Source organism: Drosophila erecta, unplaced genomic scaffold (genome assembly GCF_003286155.1).
Source record: "Drosophila erecta strain 14021-0224.00,06,07 unplaced genomic scaffold, DereRS2 tig00000021-arrow-pilon, whole genome shotgun sequence".
NCBI lineage: Eukaryota > Metazoa > Arthropoda > Insecta > Diptera > Drosophilidae > Drosophila > Drosophila erecta.
In genome coordinates, this window is record NW_020825198.1 from 542,619 (window position 1) to 563,702 (window position 21,084).

A 21,084-nucleotide genomic window follows, 5' to 3' on the forward strand; every position below is an offset into this window, starting at 1 on the left:
GGGGCGGAGAGGAAAAGCCGTGCATTAAATCACAAAAACTGAAAATGGTAGCAAGGAAAACCGACCGTCGACTAGCGACGACTTTCGCTTGAGCCACAATCAAGCCGAAAATAAACGAAAATTCTTCAGTTGACAGCCAGCAAAAAAATGCAAAATCAAAGAGATCTTCGGGTGTGCTCAAAAGCCTGCAAAAGCCTGAGCTTGTGTGTGGGAATTTCGGAAATTTTCCGACCAAATTTTCTTCCTCCTGCAAAGGTCAGTGTGGGACTTTTACTTTTCTCATTTGGCGGCGGCCTTTTCGAGCTGTTTTCTCTGTTCATTTGTTGCCCGTGGCGTTTGGCGTCGGTTTCGGTTCACAGGTTTTAGGTTATTAATTGCTCGCCGGGTAATTAAGAGTACCGGCAGAAAGTGCATTTGGATGTAAACATCCAAACTCGGTCAGTCAATCGCTCTAAGAGCTATTTCATTGATACCCATATATTCGGAGGCGTTGAGATGATCATAAATACCAAGCGAAGATTGAAGTGGCTGAGTATGTAGGTCCTGAGGTGCATTTTTTGTTTATCATTCATTAAAAGATTTTATTGTCTAAGCTGCATCTCTGAAACTGCATTTTGTAATCTTTTATTGAGACCATAAACATATTCCCGCTTTGGACTAACCATAAATCACAGTGTAACAATGAACTTTGCCCTTCGATCCCCGATTACGACTCCCCCCATAAACGCGTGATTCCGATCCATCCACACACAGTTTGCTTTAATTTCAGGCCCCATCAGATGCATTCCAGCTGAGAACTTTGACAGCCATTCTTCCAGACCCCCTATTTTCCTTGATCATCTGCCCCGCCGACATGAGGAAAATTTCGAGCTGTCAAAAAGGAAATTGCTGTAAATCAAATCCTCGACTTCGGGAATGGCAACAGGCAAAGGAAGATCGACGCTCCACAATTCGCCAGTGTTTCCATTGCATGTCGCACATGTTTTGAGCACTATTTATATCACCGAACCCCATACCCCTGTAGAATTCCCCCATCAACTACTCCTCGCTTATCGCTCTGTGGTTCATTAAAGTCGGAGAATCGGAGAATCGAAGAAGCGGAGCGAGAGAAGAAGGCCCAAGAGTGCACAATTAATTCTGGCGGAGAAGAAAGATCTACAAGTTACTCTGCCACTTCCAAAGCTGATAATAAAAATTCCTCGAGCGCTTCATCATTTCGAGGCGCTTCTTCATACGATCTATTCATAGAGTTGTTTTCTAGTCATGATGGAATGGCTTCGGTTCGTATTTATAGACACGCACCGCAGTTGCAGCGCGCCTTTGAAATGTATCTTCTTCTGGTGGATGCATCCCAGCATCTTAGCGGCCGTGCCTAATTCAAGAATCACAAAGATGCAAGCAAAATACCGAAAATAGCTAGACTCCAAATTGTCGATCTGGACTTGGCACCAATTCAGAATGCTTTGCGTACATCCCAGATACTTTTGCGACTGTGGCATTCCTGCCAAGTTAATCACCTCAATTATAAGGTGGTCAGGAGTTTGGCTACCGAACTTTTAATTGCGCTTTATCTTTCATGTCCCAAATGATTTAGTTGCAAACATCGTTCAATGCATGAATGCAATTGGGATTTTAAAAGCTTCTTTGGTAAGAATATTTATAACCCATTTATTATGGTTCATTTTATCACTACTTAAGCCGTAAAGTCATGACAAATCACACCTAAATATAGACTTCTTAACTTAAAAGATTTTAATACCTAGTTTTTAGTCTCGATTCCACTTTATAATCGCTTTATAGCCTAATGGCTTCAAATTGTAAAAGAGACGGGGCGAAGAGAATCCTAAACCGCTTAGTGAATAAGTCAAACGAGATCTGAGGACACCTCCCCCCGAGACACACCTCTGATTCTCCATCGAGCAACGCTGAAAAATGCGAAACTATTTAAACAACAACATGCGAACCGGTTCCCAATGAATTTGCTGAATAAATTTGGTGTGTTTGTCTACCAAATTCAAGGTTAATATTTTTAAATGCAAAATAATCAAAGCTGATACCAACAAATTAGCCTTCCGAACAATACGAATACGAAGAGGTTCAGGTTCGCTTGCTGCTGGAAAAGATGGAAATTAATTAGCGACCGGCTGGTGATTGACTTCAGCAGCTGACACAGTGGCCAAATGAGATTTTCGTTTACAGATAGTTTGACATAATTTGTAGGCGTGCCTTTGCTAACCCGCCTCCAGATAAGACATGCAACAAACAGTTGCATGTTCGTGTGCGTCAAAAGAAGCTGAGCAGAGAAACACAAACTCGATGCGGAAATGCAGATAACAAATCAAAGAGCTGGGGAAAATTTAGAGAAAAACCTTTGGAAAATTAATGAGCTGCAAACAATGCGGACATCGTTAGCTGAAAAAGATATTTTCGGGAAAACTAAAAAGGAGAAGGCAGAAGACGACGGAGCGAGGTCAATATTTGGACACCAAAACTACAGAAAAAAGGAAAAGTTGCGCGCTGGGAAAAGGGAAAGGGGAAATGATGCTCATCCCAAGTTGAGCAACAAATTGGAAAGACCCTGCTGATTCAAATGATTCACGTCAATCAGTTACACATTCATTTATCGAACGCAATCAAAACAAAATCAAACAGGTGCGGAATACAACATATAGTGTACGATCAGTTGGTTTGCGATTGAATTTCTCCAAAGCATGCCTTCAAAATCTATTTACGTGGCCACGAAAAACTATTTCCCAATAGGAAAAACCAAAGCAAGGCAACAGCTAAAGCATAAAACTACCAGGTAAACGGTTCGCTTTTCATTTTACACCTTCCACGAAAAACACAGCCATCCACTGCACCTCCCCCTGACCCTCCTCCCTTAACCCTTCATTTTCCGCTGGCTGTAAGCAAATCAAAAGGAGGTCAATCCATATTGGCGGAATAAGTGGAACAAGCAACAAACAATATACAAAATACTAGAAGAACCCCAGTTGTTGGGAGATGAAATGTTTACGGATCTTCGACAGGCGCTTGCGAAATGGCAAAGCAAAGTGAGCTCACTTAGGGAAAAACAGATGAAGAGCTCCCTGAAAGATTTCCGCAATAAATTGTGCAATTTATTGTGAAATAGTGTATTCAGCGCGGAATGAATTCGACCATATATACAAAACGGTTAATAAAAGGGGGATTTGGGGTGGAGAAATCCAGATGAGATCATGTAAAAGTTGTTCAGCCAAGCAAGTGAATCAATGATCAGGAATGCTGTAATTAAACTGGCGAGGCAGAATGAAGAGCGCTTACATCGAGGGGAAACTCAAAGTCGGGGGTGAACGAGAACCAGTATAACAGATATGTATAATACCTTCAAAAGCAGGGGATGAATTCCAAGAAGGGTGTGCAGTGGCAAGCATCAGAAATGAGGGCGAGATAAATATCGAAAGCGTGCCACCAAAGTTATGCTCATATTAAAAGTGGGTGTGAATAAAATGTCAGTTACAATATGTTGATATTGGTCATAGAACTACATTTCTTCGAGGAACAGAGAAAAGCAAAAACATTTATTCCATACTTCTTTCCAATAACTTACAGCTATAATGAAGTAAGGAACCCAAAATGATCACAAACTCAAGTACACCTTTGAAGTTTCCTACCCAAATTAGTTCCCAAATGAGAAAACAAAGCCCAATAAGTGTAGAGATGATCAGGCAAAAGTTTGTATGCCGAGTTTTTCACTTTTAGAGAACAAGAGTTAAAAGAATTTTCCTGACCTTAATTTGGCTTACAAAAAAGTTCAGGAAAACAGTTAGAGGAAAGTGGAATATACCCAATTGTGTTAATCGAAATCGAACATTAGGAGATTAGATATTGACAATCATTCTTTGGGATTGATTGTTGGTTTCCTTGATGAATTCCATAATTTTCAACTTCCCTCTAGATGATTTGTATTTATTTCCCGATTACTTTCTCGCCATTTAAGAGCCGCTAAGAGTGTGGGAGAGATTTGGGCCTGAAAACTCGTCGTTTTGAGTCTTCGGTTAGGCAATTTGGCTCCTAAGTGACCTAAACCGTCCCACTGCTAATGAGCCATTAACACGCTTATCGAGGAGAAGGAAGAAACATGGCTTAGAGACCGACAAGGCCTGGCCAAAATTGGCCACGCACATGAGATGGGATTTTGGCATATTGGTACTTCAAGACTTTTTGGCCCAAAGAGACTCGGCACGTGAGCGTTAAAGCCAAAACACTTTGGGGTTAAGCTGGGCAAAATGAAAATGAAAGAGCAGGCGGTGCGCGAGTGGAAAATAATATGAATTTCCTCAATTAGATTCCCCAGTCGCTGACCCCAAACCAGGCACGATGTGCTGGAAAAACGATGGAAAACCGGGGGAAAGACGAATGCAAATCGCATTAGGACGCGCGTTTAATCTGCTCCAAGGCATCGCCTTAACCCCGCCCCGAGGAAAATGGGGAAAACTCACGAGAGGGGTGGGTGGGAAATCTAGGAAGAGGGCACCATTAAACGGTTTTCCATTTCCCGCTGGGTCAGCGGGTCATCGAGTGGGCGAGCGGCGAGCGGAAAAACGCGAGATGAATGCAATATGGAAATCAATAAATAAAAACAACATTTTCATTCAAGTGCTCGACGAGGAAATGCTTGTGGGAAAAGGCCAGTGAAAACCGTGTTCAAGTGTCGCCTCTAAAAATTGGAAAATCTCTCTTCGATGTGATGTAAATAAACAACAAGACTGCGACAACATTTGTTTATTGAAAATGGAATGGAATTTAAAGTGCGAAGTAGGGAAATACTTAACAAAACGAGGATCCAGAAGTTGGGTTCTTTGACTTTCGAGCAACTCACTTGTCAGAGAATATAAAAGGTAAATAAAATTTACAAATATGTTATATTATAATTAGTAATCATATTAATAGAAGCAAATAAACAAGGGTATTCTCTTCTCTTACTTTATCACATGCTTTTCTAGTCCACATATCAATCCAATTTTTCTTTGCACTTTATCGATGGCAAAATAAACGATTGATAAATAAAAATCAACCCACGCGCAGTAATAAAAACAACAACAATACAAATGCACAGTTACACTCACACAAACCTAAAAGTGAAGAGAGTGGAAAGGCGAAAGAGAAGAAGAGGGAGAGAGCAAATATTATCGCAGTTATTACGAAATCGCAATCGAAACATAACGGTAGATATGGATAGGAAAAGCACCAATACAATAAAGCGAAGATGGGTGCTGGCGGAGGAGGGGAAGAAGTGGGTGGGTGGAAAAGAAACAAACGATCGCTGTCTCATTCTCGCTCTCACACTTGCTGACTGCACAAATTGCAGTTAAAAGAAAGAAGCAGAACGGCCTGAGAAGAAAGACAAAGAATAAGAGTAACTGGCTAAGAAGAAAAGAACAAGAAGTCGAGAACAAAATAGAGGAGAGCACGTACACACATACATACGAACACATAGACAACAGAGAAGGCAAAAATATTTCATTTTTACTTTTTGTACACCTATAATAATATTTAAATGCATTTTCCGTGTTATTTAATATCAACAATTAAACTTACTTGCTTTTTTTTTGGCAGCCACGCATGCGTCGAATGGGATTTGGTGCTCCTTCAGATTCCAATTGGAATTTGTACCCCGGCTGCAAAAACTGTTTTTTTTTTCTTTCGCTTTATTTCCACACTGCACACATACACATATGCAGCGGCACATACACACAAGTGCACGCACTGCAGTCGATTTTGGTTTTTCACATAAAAACCTTACTTCATGTAAGCCACTTATGAATTGTTTGTCACCAATTTTCCTATTTTGTGCATTGATTTTTATTTTACCTTGCGTAGCCTTTCTTAAATCTGCCTAATATTCACATGCACTTTTTAGCGACGCCAACACACACACTTGCACACGCACACACATGGCGAGGATGAGAGAGGAGAAAGAGAGCAAAACACCGTTTCCGTTGCTTCCTTTTCGCTTATTCCTCTTTAGCCGCTTCTTTTTTTTGATTCTGGCTCTTTTTGGCACTTTTTAGCCCCTCAGTTGCTGGCAATTCACTTTGCGTACGAGCATTAACAATTAAACACATTAAGACGCGGAATACGATGAATACGATGAAATCCCGAACATATAAACAAAAATCAAAGGTGGCTTTTATTGCAGCCTTGTGCAGGTGTGCTTTTACACATTCATAGCGCAATTAAATTAGAACGCTGCACATTTACTTGTTTACCGTAACTACTTTTGTTTTAGGTTTACCAACGCGCGCCGCAAACCTCGGTGCCGCAAATTATAAACACGACTGCCTTCGATTTGTCGGGCAGGCTTATCGGTCTATCGATGATTCGATAGTGCGATCTGCAGTGTGACCATTTCTTGTGGATTCAAAAATCTCATACTATCGTACATAGCTAAAAATATGAATAAAAATCTGGTGTCCCACTAAAACGAAGTGTTTACATGGGTTCACCAAATGAAGCCTACTCCCATCTAGTTGCCTTGTGTCATCCCAGGACTCGATGACGGAAAAATTGGACTTCAGCCTGAACAGGGCCTAATTCAAAGTCGCTCGATATGCAGAAGTTATCGACACCTGGTATATACCGATAAATACTTTGTTTTGGTTTTCATTGGGAACTCAGCGAAAAGTGACTTGAATTTTTTTCGCTGCCTGAAGCTCCTGTGATTCAATCGAACTTTGCTAAGAGTAGTCTAGGATGTCGCACCGCCACCAGGACATACCCATCCGCCCACGCTACGGATATGTGGCCGAGGAGAGTGGCCCAGTGGAGGGGGCAGCTAGGAACTCCGGATCTGGAGCCACGCCCGCCTCCTCCTACACGGAAATTCCGTTTCTGGCCCAGTATCCGGGAGCGGTGCCGGAGCACGTGCTCCAGGATCTCACGCCCACGGCCACTGGCCACCCTGCCATTTCCGGAAGCTCGAAGATCAGACCCAACGGCGAGAGATACCTTAACCTGGATTCTGGCGAGGATCCCGACGAGGAAGAGGATCCCTTGGAGGAGGAGGACAACAGCAACTCGAACAGCAACTCCAAGGGCAGTTCCGGGGACATCGAGAGGCCCAGACTGAAGGCAGAGAGCAGTATGGTCACCACCACATCCAGAGTTCCTTACTGAATTAAGCATCTTCCGATTTGCAGGTGTGCCCTACGAACTAGAGGGTGAAACCAGCGACTCCGATGGAATGCGCCACTTTGTGGCCCACGATCTGGAAGCCAAGCTGCGCGAACGAGCGCCCGCCTCGGACTACTCCTCGGAGCACACTACGCCCCTCAACTCCATGGGTCCCATCAGTTCAGCAGCCACTTCCGGCAACGGTCTGCTCACGCGGAGGTTCCTTCAGTCGCGCAACATTCCCGAAGTGGACGGCAGCGTCTTGAGCGACATCGAACTGGAAGCCCAGTACCTGGCCAGCTCGGTGGACAATCTGATGGAGAACCTGGGCAACCTGCTGCACTCCATCTCCTCCATAACGGCGGACAACGTGGAGGTGCACCGCAACGCCGTGAACAAGCTGACCGACACCTTGGATGCGAACATCAAGTGCCAGTACCAATTGCTGGCCAAGGCGGAGGAAATCACCAAGTCTATGAAATCCACAGAACAAGTGGGTCAGCGCATGTAAGTGGGCCATTCCAATCCGATGTCCCAGTTGTAATGGGCTTTCTCTCCGCAGAAGACAGATCAAGCGGCTGGTGGATATGTTGGACAGCACCATGTAAAATAGGCTTATGTCATCCTGTGATCAATCAATCAAAAAGATCCTCTCTCTCTAGTCATTCCGTAAATACATTTAATCAGTGTTATAGTAACTAACTAGTAACCCTTTCGCATGGAAAGCTACCGTTCGCTTAGTCAATTGTACCTATTCTAGCAGTTCCTCTACAAAATCCGCCGCCAGGCCTCACAGCTTCTCCACCTTGGCCTTGATGATCCGTAGGGGATCCACGGGGCGATCGTTCTTGTCGGTCTCCACCATGCCGATCCGCTTCACCACCTCCATGCCTGTGTACACCCTGCCGAAGATCGTGTGCTTGCCATCCAGCCACTGCGTGGGCGCCAGGGTGATAAAGAACTGCGACCCATTGGTGTCCGGCCCGGAGTTGGCCATCGAGAGTATGCCCGCGCCCGTGTGCCTCAGATCGCCGTGCAGCTCGTCCCCGAACTCGGACCCGTAGATGGAGGCTCCGCCGCGGCCAGTGCCCGTGGGATCGCCGCCCTGGATCATGAAGTCCCTGATGATCCGGTGGAACACCACGTTGTTGTAGTAGCCCCTTCGCGAGAGCTCAGCGAAGTTGCGGCACGTGTTGGGCGCGTGCTTCCAGTACAGCTCCACGGTGATTTCTCCCATGCTGCGGGATGCAAATTAAGTGGTAAACAAATTCGCAATCCTCAGTTGTTTATCGGTGTTTAGCGAGCGGGTACTGTAGTTCCAGACTCACCTCGTTTCCAAGGTCACGAAATGCGGCTGCCAGGCCTTGTCGGGAATGCCTCCATTATTGCTGGGTTCGCTTAGGGACAGCATTATTATATTTATTGTTAAATTAGCGAGTATTCAGTAAAATAATTAAAACCGGCGGAGTCAGTGTGACCAGCTTGTGTAAACTGGCATCTTGCTGCCTGACAACCCTGCACTGCTGCGGTATACTTCTGGTATTTTAAAAACGCCCCATGGTATTTATTAGGGTTTTTGTGAGCACACGCAAAGGTATTTTCCATTTAGTTACATTTCAAAATTCGACGAGGTAAATCGTGGAGAATATTTAGCGGACGGAGTTTTTCGTCGGGCTCGCGAGAAAAAGAGACAGAAAATAAGAGAATGCGTGTACGTGAGTGAGACAACGCGGAAAAGTTAAAGAGGATCGGAATCATGGCGAGTGTGTTTTTATAATCAAATTTCCACAGCACTTTCCACGTATAATCGTAAATGAAGCTAAAAAGTAAGAGAAATATGAAACGAAAAGCCTTTTCCCTTGCCTGCGAGTACATGTGTATGTGTTTGGGAGCGTGTTTTTTTTTGTTGCTGTGTTGTGTTTGCTGAGCGCAGAGAAGAAGAAGCAGAGCAAAGAGAGAAGAGAAACTCTCGAAAATGAATTGAAAACGATGAACTCAAAGTAGCGCACTAGTATGGTGATTGTGTGTGTGTGCGTGTGGGAAAGAGAGGGAGAGAAAAACAAAGAGCGTAACAACATTCAATTGCATTTTTAACTTGTTTTCGCCATGGAATTGTTGCTGTTGTCGGGTTTTTCGGTCGCCTTTTGTTAGCAACAATTTATTTACAGGGCGTTCCGTGCAGCGGACTGTTCTCTTTCTCTCCTGGGGCGGTTTCCACATGGGAAAACTCGGTTTTTCCATTGTTTTTCTCAAATGCGGGTGCTGGTATTGCCCTCTCTTTCGCTCGTTAATTAAGGATTATTGTGTTTGAATTCCCTAGCTAAAGCGACTAAATTCACAATCGCAAACAATAAGCCCGCAAGCGGTATGTTTTTCATTTAAGCAACAGTGTTGATCGAAACTATAGAATATACATGCTTATTGGCCCTTTTCCAATTTCATTGATAAAGGGAGTTTACATATTTTAAGAGATAAAATCATTTTTAATCTGGGAATAATGAGTAGAATTTTGTTTGCACTAAATTTATATATAAAAGTCTTTCCTTCTCCATGAAGTGTGTTACTCTAGAAGCTTCTACAACAAAATAAGTCTCAGTAGGTTGAATAATTTGTCCACTTCTGGGACTTTTATCCCCTTCCCTCGGGCAATTTGTATTGTTTGGGATTTATTGCCAACTCTTTTGGCGTTTATCAAAACAAAAGAGGCACGATAACTGGCTGGCGGAAATGGAAATAACTGCCTTATCCCTCCTCCTATTTATCCTTCTCTTTTCCTCTCTCTCTCTCGCTCTCTCTTCTGCCACTCGGTTGTCCTCCTGTGACGCTGCGTCATCATAATCAGCGTTTGTCGATTCATCAAAGAAACCGCCGCCGGTTGCTCTCTCCACTCCTTCTCTTTTCCTCCATTCAAGGATACCGAAAGAGAGAGACAGAGAGGGACCGAGAGAGTCCTGCCTCTCCCTCTGCATTTCCCCATGGGTTTCCTATGTAAATCATTTAAAGGGAAATTGTTGCACAACTTTAACGAGTCGTTGGCCGGGGAGGGGGGAGGCTTACTGCCTTGTGGGTTTTGTGGGTTTTCCCGGCGTAACCGTAGCTCCCTCCACCCCACTCGCCCACTTTGGCAGCTGTCAATTAAAGCTTACAGGGCGAAAAAATGAAAACCCCGAGCTTCCATATGCTAGCTGTCCCTCCCACAGGTCTCCGCCCCCCAACAGCTGTTGGAAAATGAGATTAGGTGGTGGGGGGGGCCAGTGGAGAACTAGCTTTATTGGCCCGTAATTGATGCCCAGGCTGCCAACCATATGCTGATTGAATTGTGGCGTTGTCGCTGCAGGAAAGAAGAGGGATGCGGACTGCTGACCTCGCCACCAAAGGCAGAGCCCAACCCGTTCAAGCTGCTACTAATCGAGTCTTCTGCGGGGAACCCCGCGGCCACAGACTTGTCAAGCTCGCATCCTGCTGCGCTAAATGAATCCCGAAAGTTCATTCCAGATTTAACGACACAGTACAATGTGGCTTAACTAACGAAAAGATGACCAAAAACTGGGATATTATGTTTGAGTTTTAGCCACTCTTGACTTCAGTGGCAGAAGAAAATGGCATGCATCGAATTCTTTGGCTTATTTTCATAAGAGTACTCGGAATTTCACCAGTAACGTGTGCCTTTTGTTGGGTTTCGCTTTCAAAGTCTATGTTTTCTAAGAATGGTTCGGTATTCCTTATTTCCCCTAAAATCAAATTTTTCAGTTCTTCCCGCTGGAAGCCATATGCTTTCTTTTGATCCTTTGCAGGGAAAGCAGAGTGCACCCCTTTTACCTTTCTGCTACGAAACTATAGCAGTTCCTTGGCGCGGCTAAAAGTGTGTTCCATCCACGCAGCCATTTCCATCTTGTTCTATATGTGTGTAATTAAGTCTGCCCACGACGCAAGTTTTCCTCTGCGCCTCTTTTTGCCCGGCGGGTTCCCCCAACGAAACCACTTTGGCCCATTCGCACATCCCATCCCAACCCCATCTCGACCCACCTCAACGAAAAACTAAAAAAAACTATTTCGCAAGGTGCCCCTTTTGCCGGTTCTTGGCCTCCCTCTTGCGCTTTCTCCGCCCCTTTCTTCGGGTTTCTGCTGCCGACGCAAATCCTTACGTGTCAAATGGAGCTCTCACACTTTTAGATGGCGCTCGATGAGGGACATCCACGTAAGCAATCAAGCCATGAGTCAGCTATCCGACGAGGGAATTCCCCTTACTGGGATTATAACCATTGCACACTGTGGAACATAGGATATGGACTTGCTTGTGGTATAAATTTATAAAGATAAATCCCATTTCTGCTTATTGAAACGACTTAATGACTTGACTAGTCTAGGGACTGTACACTGTACTATAGAGAATGGTAATCTAAACCCATAACTCTGGGTTAGTTTACCATAGATTGGTGCGACCCAGGACATTGTAGGGTAGCAAATGAAGGAAAAACCAAAACAACAACCACAGCGAAAGTAAGCAAAAATAATTTCGCGATTCGTCCCCCGGGCAGAGCCCTAAAAGTCGCAGATTGGGCGGGGAGAAAAGAGAAAGGGGAAAGGGGAGAGGGGCGGCAGGAAGTGGAAGAGAGGAGACCGGGCTTGCGCAGGCGCCTGGAAGAATCCGGAGCGGAGAAAGAGCGGCGGCGAAAGGCCGCTCTCTTTTTCGGCTCTGTGGCAACAAAGTTTCGGTGCCTCAATTCTTCGATTCAGAGTCTCCACAAACGGCTTCGCGAGCGGACGTTGCAGCCACAGAAGATACAGCTACAGCCGTCGAGGAAGTGGCAGCTACAGAAAGCCAAGATATATATCTGCATATACATATGAGTGGCGAAGCTGCTGCGAAAAGGTGCAAAACAAATTAAGATGCATAAATAAACACCGGACTCGCTGGCAGGTGTTTTGTGAACTCTGCTTGTGTGTGTGCCAGTGTGTGTGTGAGTGCGGTGCGGTGCGGTGAAATATTACGAAAGAAAACCTTTTATGTTTTGCAATTTTCCCGCAAACAAATCAACGTGCATAAATATTAATTTTGGCTACACCCAAAATGAGATGATGGACAATAACAGCGGCAAAAGCAAGCACTGCCAGAAACTTGTTTTAGCCCGGTTTTGGATTTCCTCCCGCCGACGTTGTTAAGCAAGGGCCGAGTTTTAGACGTTAGTTAGAGAGTGCGTGTAAATCGTGGCCAGGATATTATGTTTCCCAAAGTCACATCTCAAATGTATTCACTGCCTATCTTTACTGATGATAGTTGTGAATTCATCAAGTTACTAATCGACTCACTAGGTTGGGTATTGTGGGTGAGTTGGGCTGAGTGCCACAAGAACCTTGTTAGAGGCAGCTACGAAGTTTGGTTCCAATTACTGGTATTTGAAATGATATTTTTGATTCGGGTGCTCCTACACCATGCAGTAGATGTCCGTAGCGGAAGTGTCCTCTGGGTATCCGTAGGATACATTTGCTCGGCAGCTGCAGAAGAAGAATCCATTCAGCACTCGCCCTCTCCGTTTTCCACTCGCTGAGCAATCCATTAATAACTTTGGAACCGGCTTGTGTTTGCTTTAATTTGTTGTTGTTTTTGGTGGATTTGCTCTTCGGGTTTGGCAACGAAAGTTGCCAATTAGGTTTAATTTCAGGGGCTTCGCTGAATTTTCAGCAGGCAAAGTGCGTAGAAAAGGGTTTCGTGGTGTGTATCTGTGTGGGCCAAAAGTGCGCGAGTGTACGTGTTGTTTGTGTGCGGGGCCAAGTGCGTAATCTCTGAAATGTTTTTATTGTTGTTTGTTTTTTTTTCGTTCTTTTGTGGTTCTCATTTTCGACACCCGAAATGTGTTTGCCTTGTTTTTATAGTTTGGTCTCTCTCACGCCGCTTTTTGCGTAGTTTAAAAGCGGAATAAATATCAAAACAACTACAGTAGACCCTGGATAAGCTAGTTCTGCATGCAACACTCAAGTAGTTACCAACCCTTCAAAGGGGTACAAACAGGCCCATTAACTAAGTTCTTCAGAGTAGTTATGCTAATTTTTCGCTAGTCAGTCTCCCCTGTCAATATTTGTGAACAATAATGGGTGTGTATGTGTGTTTTTGGACAAATTATGTGAATGGAAAGTTTCAAAAGCGAATTAAAATAAAAATATATGAATGCGGGGCAGGTGTGCGAGGTTGATGATATGATATTTTTGGAACGTGATTTTTGCCGAATTTTATTCGACCATACTAATATAGTGTTTTTCCCCTCTACTTGCAGATTCTCTTTTAATTTGGCATAAATTGTAATTGTATCTTGAAAAAAGTATATGCTTGTAAATACATCCTATTCGTAAATTATTTTACTCAGAAAGTCTTAAAATATTGAATTCACTTGGAAATTTCAAACGGGGTCACTCGAAATTCGCCAGTGATTCGCCACGTTTTGTACAAACATAGTTTTGTAAGCAGCCGGAACTAAAATCCGTAAACCCGAAAACCAAAACCCCAATGCCAGCCAACTGAGTGCGAGGGAGACAGCCGACCACGTCGAGCGGGATAGCATGCGCCAATGAAAACGTCCTACCTTCCAAAAGCGTCCGATTTCGTTGACTACGCCGTTGCCGGGGGCGGGGGATCCGGATTCTGTCCGGGATTAGGAGCGGGTCTATCAGTCAGGGCGACGTCCTTCTACGGCGATCAAACGGTAACGGCAGCTGCGGACGGGACGCGTCACCAGGAACAACAACAGCACCAGCAACAACAACACACTCTAAGGCAACCTGCAACATCCACATCAACCACATCAGCAGCTGCAGCAGCATCCAGCAAGCGAAAACGTCAAACAGGTGAGTCTTCTTAGCCATAGGTACTACAGATTTTTACTAGGCCTTCAAAACCCGCCCCTATAATTGTCTATTTGAATTCGATATCGATCACATTTGAAGGGCACCGATAAGCCATTCAGAGTAAACCGCATTCGGGTAAATAAGTTATCCGATCCGCTTTCGCTTAGCTTGGCAGCTTGAATCATGGGTTATTTGCCTCCTCTTTTAATTTCGTCCGGTTGATTGCCCCTTGCCGTAGTGATAGCACTCATCGATTATTGTGACAATCGCTCGATTTGCTTGAGTTATCGTTATCACACACGCGCCCTGTTGTTGTTTAGTAATACTAGGCGCAATATTTATTATTATTGGTTGCCGTGCCATATTTCTGCCTCTTCTGAACACTCTTATCGCCCGATTCCCCCCCGCGCCCCCCTTTTTATTGTTGATTATCACAATAGACGCCATGGCAACTTTTTTCTTCTTTTTTTGGTGGGGAGACAGGGCAAGGAGGCGATAATTCGCATGGTGGTTTGTCTCCGTTTTGTACTTTTGGGCTTGTGGACATTCCCCAGACTTTGTTCTGCACCTCGGATGGATTCGTTGGATTTTCCACGCTATCCGCGATTACGCTGCATGCTCGAACATGTCTGTCTCGGCGCTTGAGGAAATTTCCCTGCCATAATCCCTTTACAATTTGAGATGATGTCTTCGCTGCTCGACTGACTGCCTGGCTTCATTCGCACTCGCATTATCTGCTCTGCGAAATAGTATGAGTTATTGTTTGATATCTCCTTTTCCCCGAGCTCATTGAAAATTCCAGCGGACGCAATTACCACCCCAATTGTCTCCCAATCTAAGTTTTTGCTTTTGAGCGGCACCAACCGCCTCTTCGCTCGACTGTATTTTCAGCATTTCCTTCGCTTTATGTATTTTTCGCTTATTGCGACTTATAAAAATATTCCAGTTGTTGTTTGCGCTCCCCATTCGCCTGGTTCGCCTGGTTCGCCAGTTTGCTTGTTGTCGTCATCGGCGTGGCTGGAATTTGCTGTATTATTTTATTTTTCCTCCATATTTTCGGCTACTCTCTTCGGCGAAATGTTTATCTTGTTTTGTTTGGCTGCCCACTAATCGAGATAATACTTTTTGTTTTTCTTTTTTGATACGAGAATACGCTGCTTTTATTTCTGGTTTTGGTCTGAAGCACAGCCCAAAAATGTTCGGTTTTTGCGATATCAACATGTTGATTTTTTGAGTGGCGCTTGATTTTCTGGCTGTCATGGGTTACTTATTTGTTTATTTCCACAATCTTATCGGCTGGAACCGTTTGTAATTAATTTCTAGCAAAAATTGTAGATTGCTTTTTTTACCTCTAATTTTAATACCTAGTAGCAATAAAAGTTTGTTCAAGTCTTGCCTACCAAGTAGGTGAAAATCTCCGTGGCTTTGAGCTCAGCTTTCTTCTCGTGTCTTTTTATTCTGCCCTAATTAGCTTCTCGCCCAGCATTCTCGACTTCCTCTGCGGTTTTCCACATATTTCTTTCTTTTTTTTCTCTGCCTGTCGATCAGCGGCATCAAAAAGTTTCCGCTTACTTTGTTGCCTTTTCATTACTGATAGCCAGCTGTACGTATACTTTCGCCCATAAATCTCCGCCGGTTGCTAATAATTTCAGCCGACTTTGAGCCCTAACCCCGCCGAAGACTTCGCCACGGATCACGTCGGTTTTGAGTGGGTGAAAGGAGCTTAGGCAGCTGTGTGCCCAGCCCAGTCTTCCCCGGGTCTCCAGGTCTCCTATGCCTCCTATGTCCTCTATTTCGCCTCTTCTCTAAACCGCTTTTACCCCCTTTCTCCGTCGGCCTGTGTAGGCGTTCTTTTGCTTCGCAATTTCACCCGGCTCACACAGATACACACCAACACATGCCCATAACCGGTGCGCCTCGTCTGCTCTCCTTTGCTCTCCGCGTTTGATTTTCTGAGGGGTATCTCTGTTTTTTGCTCCAGGATGTTGAAGCTTTAAAATCTTTATATTTCAGGAGTTATTAGGTTGGCGAGCGTTAGTGTTACAGTATTAAAAGTAGACGTACATCACTAAACACAAATCCCTTATTAGAATAAGATTAAGTTAGTAACGTTTTTAACCGTAAATTCTGTTATAATGAAGATGTAGTGGACCTTAGAAATATCTTCTCAAATTTGTATTCTAATCTCGAAAAAAACCGCAAAGTATTTAAGACAGTTTATTATTAAATCGTTGTCTACTGCTCGTATCTGCTCCTCTTCTTCTTTGGGCCATCTTTAATAACGAGAATCTTTCACTTTGCCCCGTTGTCTCTGCTGCAGCCTGACACCGTTATTCTATACTCTAGAGATGGCATCGTGAGTGCGATGACTCAATGTGGGGTAATCACAATTAAACCATATTCGTATATGGAAAACCAGATGCACCCGGTTCTCGAAGTTACCTGGATTGGGCTGAGAGCAATCTGGAAACAGGTTCCACCGTCTGGGTTCCCGAAAACAAACAGGTTCCACATGTCGAACGTGTCCAACATTAATTCCCAAAGGGAAATTGGTACACGCGTGCATCTCTCATTAAAACTCAGACGGCTCCCTATTCTCCCTATTCCGCCTTTCTTCTCCTCCTTTCTTCTGGGCTCATTTCTCCGCTCCTCTAGCTACTTGCTACTTGGTTATGTGATACATTAATGGCGTCTGTGTGTGCGTGCCTCTCGGTGTTCCCTTTTGCGACACAGAAAATAAAGCCAAAAGCAGCGAAGGTTTCTTCAAAGGCATTCTACCAAGCCCACGCACTACCAGCCCGGAGAGCGACAGAGAGGGGAATACGGCGGTGAGCGAGACGGCGAACGGGAGGGCAAACTCACATGTCAATCAGGCCTGTTCTGACACGTTCTGCGTTCTTTCTGCTGAGGAGAGAAGTTCAATTTAGTTTAAAATTAATATTTCATGTTTTTGCCAGCTTCACAGCTCGGATGATTCTTTGAAAATCCATCAGAGCTTCAAAATGAACCTACGCTTATATGTACATAGAAAGTGACAATTATCAATTTGATGCATTCAGCATATTATGTATTTTTAGTATATTTTGTATGTTTATTTTGTGATTTAAATTGGGCAAATGTTGAGTAATTTCCAATGATATTATTGTTGATTTAGTTTTTATTTTTGGCCCCGACCGAAAATATATTTTGCTGCTCGGTTGACATGTGAGGAAAAGACGAGAAGCAGACCCACAGAGGCATGCGGACGAGAAATGTAAATGAAATTTCCATGCAAGACATCACGTAGGCTCAAAGTGCAAAGACGACGAAAACTGAAAACGGGTAAACAAAATTCAGATGTGGTTTCGGAATGGTTAAATGAGCCAACGACAGCGATCCGCTGCAAATTCATGAATATAGTCATGGCTCTGGGGTGAATATGTTACGGGCTTAAGGATCTATCGATCGATAGAGCGAGATCCGCGCCATCGATGGCAGAAATACAATTTTTTTTTTCACAACTCAAAACTCGGGAAGGTCAAATTGGGGTTGGGCGGGCACTTAAAGGGTCCGCCACTCAGGGAAACTCGTGAAAATGACAGCTGTCCGTGATGACTGTAGACTGTATGTATCTGCCAGATGCACAGATACTTAGATACTCAGCTCAAGTCGTCAATGGCAAACATTTCAATTAACCAAAACGCAAGGCAGCAGTAAAAACGAGAGGCCAGATACTAGATACTGTGGATAAAGGCGGACAGGCACCAAATTATCTTTATGTTGTGTATTTATTTTGCTTAGCTTTTCCCTCAATTATTTCTGACATGCCACCAAATTTGACTTCTGGTGTTGTCATACGTGGTCTGTATATTTGCTATAGTATGGTGGATGGGGTCAGCTAGTCGGGGCCAGATGGATGAAAACAAGTTTAAAATCCATATCAGTTTTTCAATACCTCAACTGTAATTTCATAACAATTTAATACCCCAAATGTAATTGCATTACAATCCCCCACACGATCTTATTGTTAGACACTTAATTAACTGATAATTCAAAGGTGATTTGCCATATTTTAATTACATATTCATTCTCTCCCGTTGCAGGTAAGCCAAAAAATCGATTTGATGATCCCCACGAAGTGATTTAAGTGAGTTTCAATTTGATGTATTCGAATATGATAATTCCCCGGGGAGATCTGAACTTTGTGTACTGTTGCTGAGGCTGTTTTCGTTCATGGTTAGATGGCTTTCAGCCGTCTCTTTCTTCTCATGGATGTACATACATTGATTTCAACTCAGTTTCGGTTGCTTTTTCGTTGATTTTTGAGCTTGGGTCTCTGAGCCCCGAAAGATCTTCACCAAACAGCAGCAACTCTGAGAAATCGGACCAGTTTCAGCCTGAGAACTTGTTTCGCGTGTCTGTAGACGTTCATTGCGCATACAGTTGGCAGTTTTAATTGAGTTTGCAGTCCCCGAAAAACAAGTGAGAATTATGGGGATGTGCAAGTCGACTAAAGGATACCTTCTACGTACAGGAGGAATCATTCTTTTGGATATGGGATAGATTGCAAAGAATAGATAGCTTTATGCACATTAAATACCATGGGTACCATAACTCAAAGGTCCAATAAAGAGCAACTCTAATTTGCCATTACGCGCCACGTCCTTCGATTCTCATCTCTCTGCTGCTCGTTTGGAGTCTCCGCTCTTAAGTTTGCAGCTTTGGGGAACGGCGACAAATGGAGGTCAACATAAAATGTTAAAAAAACTTAAACAAGAAAAAACAATAAACGCGTTAAGAAGCGGTATAAAGAAAATTCGCCAACACAAGTTGGTTTAAAAGCTTAACTTTTTCAGCTTCCCTCTGTACAGCTGCGGCCATTATGATGTAGAATGGTTGTAGGTTGGTCTATAGAAATGCTTAAAAATGTTTCAAAATGAGTAGTTTGACTCGGATATTTTGGAATCCGTGCTACGACTATTGATGCATTCATTCTAACATCTACATGTTGTTTGCTTAACCTATTTAAATGAAAACATGCTTACTGCTATTGTGCTGACCCCCGGTGTGTATCCCCCTTTCAACTGTAGAGCGGTAAGCCTTGAGGTTGCTGCCATTGTAGAGCGGGCTGTCAATGTCTGCGTGACTTGTTTTATTGCCCGTCTGTTGTCTGCTTGCTGTGTATCTGTGCGTGTGACAATGCAGGGCCTTTTACTCGAATTGTATTCCACAACGTTCCAGCATATACTGAGACCCGAGATACAGATACTGCTACAGATACAGATACATTTACAGTTGCAGATACAGATACAGATACAGATACGTGCGTCGTCTATGGAAATTGAGACTAAATTGGGTTAACAAGTGTTAATGGACAGAGATCTGGCACCTCCCTGCCGCTCCCACTGCTATTTAAACGAAAAACTGCATCAACACGGGAAAAAGGGAGCAAAAATCAGCCGAGAACGAAAAGATACATTGGGAACATTGTGGGAAACAGCACCGAAATGTTGTACACTGAGCTCCAATGAAAGCCATTCTTTAGTCTGACAATGGGGAAATTATACTCCTATCTGGGAATAGAATACTTAATAATTCGACAAGATCCAAGGAATGTGTTGGATGAAATTTCAAATTAAGCATTGCTCCTTATCCACTCGCGGCGTATCAATGTCTATCGCATTTCGCTTTCCATTTCTGTTTCGATCAATCAATTTTAATGAAATTTCTCCGAACTTTTTCGGAGCGCCACATGCCGGCTCTTATTTTGGCACCCGCCTCGAAACACCTGGAAAATCACCGCCCACCATCTACCACCCACTTACACGCAAATTTACATTGCGACGGATTACGCAAAGCAAAGAGCAGGAAAACAGATTAGAGGGGACTTTACAAAGAATGAGATGAATGAAAGTAGCTTTAAAAGTAAATACAGTGGAAGTTCGCTTTGAGTGCCAGATTTCGTTCTAATGACAACTTAGTAGTTTGGAATCTGTAATACCGATTACCCTAGTTAAGAAACCAAGGAGTACTTTTGAAATATTTAAAAACATTTCAAGCCAGTTGCCACTGTAGCAGCAAATTAATACTATCAAAGCTGCTTAAGCCAAGGATGGATCAAGGGGAGGTGTTCTCAGGGGGGAAGGTGCTGGGAAGGCGATAGGTGCAAGGAAAAGCAGAAATAAATGCAGAGAACACCGGGCACAGAAATAGAATTCTCGGACTTACACAACGAGCTCAGCGAGGGCGGAATATATATATCCTATATATACATGTAGGATATATAGTTGCAGCGGTCGGGGGGCAGCGTTAATTGGGGGGCGGGACTTGGTGGCTGTCTTGCCTCCGTCACAACACATTAAACGCAATTATAGAAAGTCAATTGAAGAGCAACAACAACAGCGGGAAAGGCAACAAACTTGTGCGCGGGCGTTGAAAGGCTGCAGAAAAAAAAAGCCGACATCAACGTCAAATGCGACTTGGTTTACACACAAAAAGAAAAGCTCGGATACATTTTCATCCTGCGACGACAGGAGAGAGGAAAACCACCGCAACACGTGCCTCTATTTGCCTGTTTTGTCCAGATTGGGTCGTTTCCCAATTACACTGGCAGAACTCTACCCCCATTTCGAGACGCACTTTGAGATTTTGTATTTGAGTTTCAGATATCAAATAATATATTATCAATATCTATCAGATACATTCTTAAAGAAAATCTCTTCTATTATGTTTATTTGTCATCTTTGTGCAGTACCTCAGAGTTTTCTTGCAGTGTGCTTTTCATGCAGACCCCACAGTTTTCCCTCAGTTTCTCATCGCTTTTTGCTAATTCCATTTTGCATGCTGGGACGCCCTGCAGAGAAGTTTCTATTAAAATCCTTTCCTCGCTGTGGGAATAGATAAACAACAACGTGGGGGGACCGCGGGAGGGGGCAGCGGGTGCAGGAGGAAAGTGGAAATGCGAGAAAAGTATGAAAATTCAAATAGTGCCTACAGGAATACTTGCGGAGAAAACTGTAGCAGGAGAAATGAGACATTTGCTGCGCTGCGCTGCGCTGAGCTTTCACCTCACAGATTTTGCTCCATATGTAGGAGATACATTTTTCGGTT

At 43.7% G+C, this 21,084-nt stretch overlaps 4 protein-coding genes across 9 annotated transcripts in view; 2 read left to right on the forward strand and 2 right to left on the reverse strand.

The window, feature by feature from the left end:
* The window catches only part of LOC6545162, a 115,241-nt gene extending 108,858 nt beyond the window's left edge, over positions 1–6,383 (reverse strand). For all 3 annotated transcript variants that reach the window (XM_015158085.2, XM_001970988.3, XM_026977512.1), the window contains exon 1: positions 5,581–6,383. The gene's annotated coding sequence lies outside the window, so the exon portion shown is untranslated. The remainder of the gene's footprint in view (positions 1–5,580) is intronic.
* A 226-nt stretch (positions 6,384–6,609) lies between these two features.
* LOC6545235 (BLOC-1-related complex subunit 6) lies at positions 6,610–7,853 on the forward strand. 2 transcript variants are annotated; one of them, XM_026977513.1, is made up of 3 exons: positions 6,610–7,123; positions 7,182–7,662; positions 7,718–7,853. In XM_026977513.1, exons 1-3 carry the CDS (start codon positions 6,736–6,738, stop codon positions 7,761–7,763), a joined length of 915 nt encoding a protein of 304 aa, XP_026833314.1. In that variant the 5' UTR covers positions 6,610–6,735; the 3' UTR covers positions 7,764–7,853. The 2 variants fall into 2 exon arrangements, with proteins under 2 accessions (XP_026833314.1, XP_026833315.1); XM_026977514.1 differs by having other exon boundaries at positions 7,182–7,666; positions 7,718–7,760.
* On the reverse strand, positions 7,813–8,681 carry LOC6545236 (peptidyl-prolyl cis-trans isomerase-like 1). Its single transcript, XM_001970992.3, has 2 exons — positions 8,484–8,681; positions 7,813–8,393 (listed from the first exon to the last, which is right to left on the reverse strand). Exons 1-2 carry the CDS (start codon positions 8,564–8,566, stop codon positions 7,946–7,948), a joined length of 531 nt encoding a protein of 176 aa, XP_001971028.1. The 5' UTR covers positions 8,567–8,681; the 3' UTR covers positions 7,813–7,945.
* A 40-nt stretch (positions 8,682–8,721) lies between these two features.
* The window catches only part of LOC6545237 (homeodomain-interacting protein kinase 2), a 39,386-nt gene continuing 27,023 nt past the window's right edge, over positions 8,722–21,084 (forward strand). The window contains exons 1-2 of one of the 3 annotated variants that reach the window (XM_026977516.1): positions 8,722–8,981; positions 13,428–13,995. In XM_026977516.1, the coding sequence (XP_026833317.1) occupies positions 13,719–13,995 (277 nt within the window). In that variant the 5' untranslated portion in view covers positions 8,722–8,981; positions 13,428–13,718. Of the gene's footprint in view, positions 8,982–11,886; positions 12,029–13,427; positions 13,996–21,084 lie in introns of those variants that run through there. The other 2 variants (XM_001970993.3, XM_026977517.1) reach the window with 2 other exon arrangements.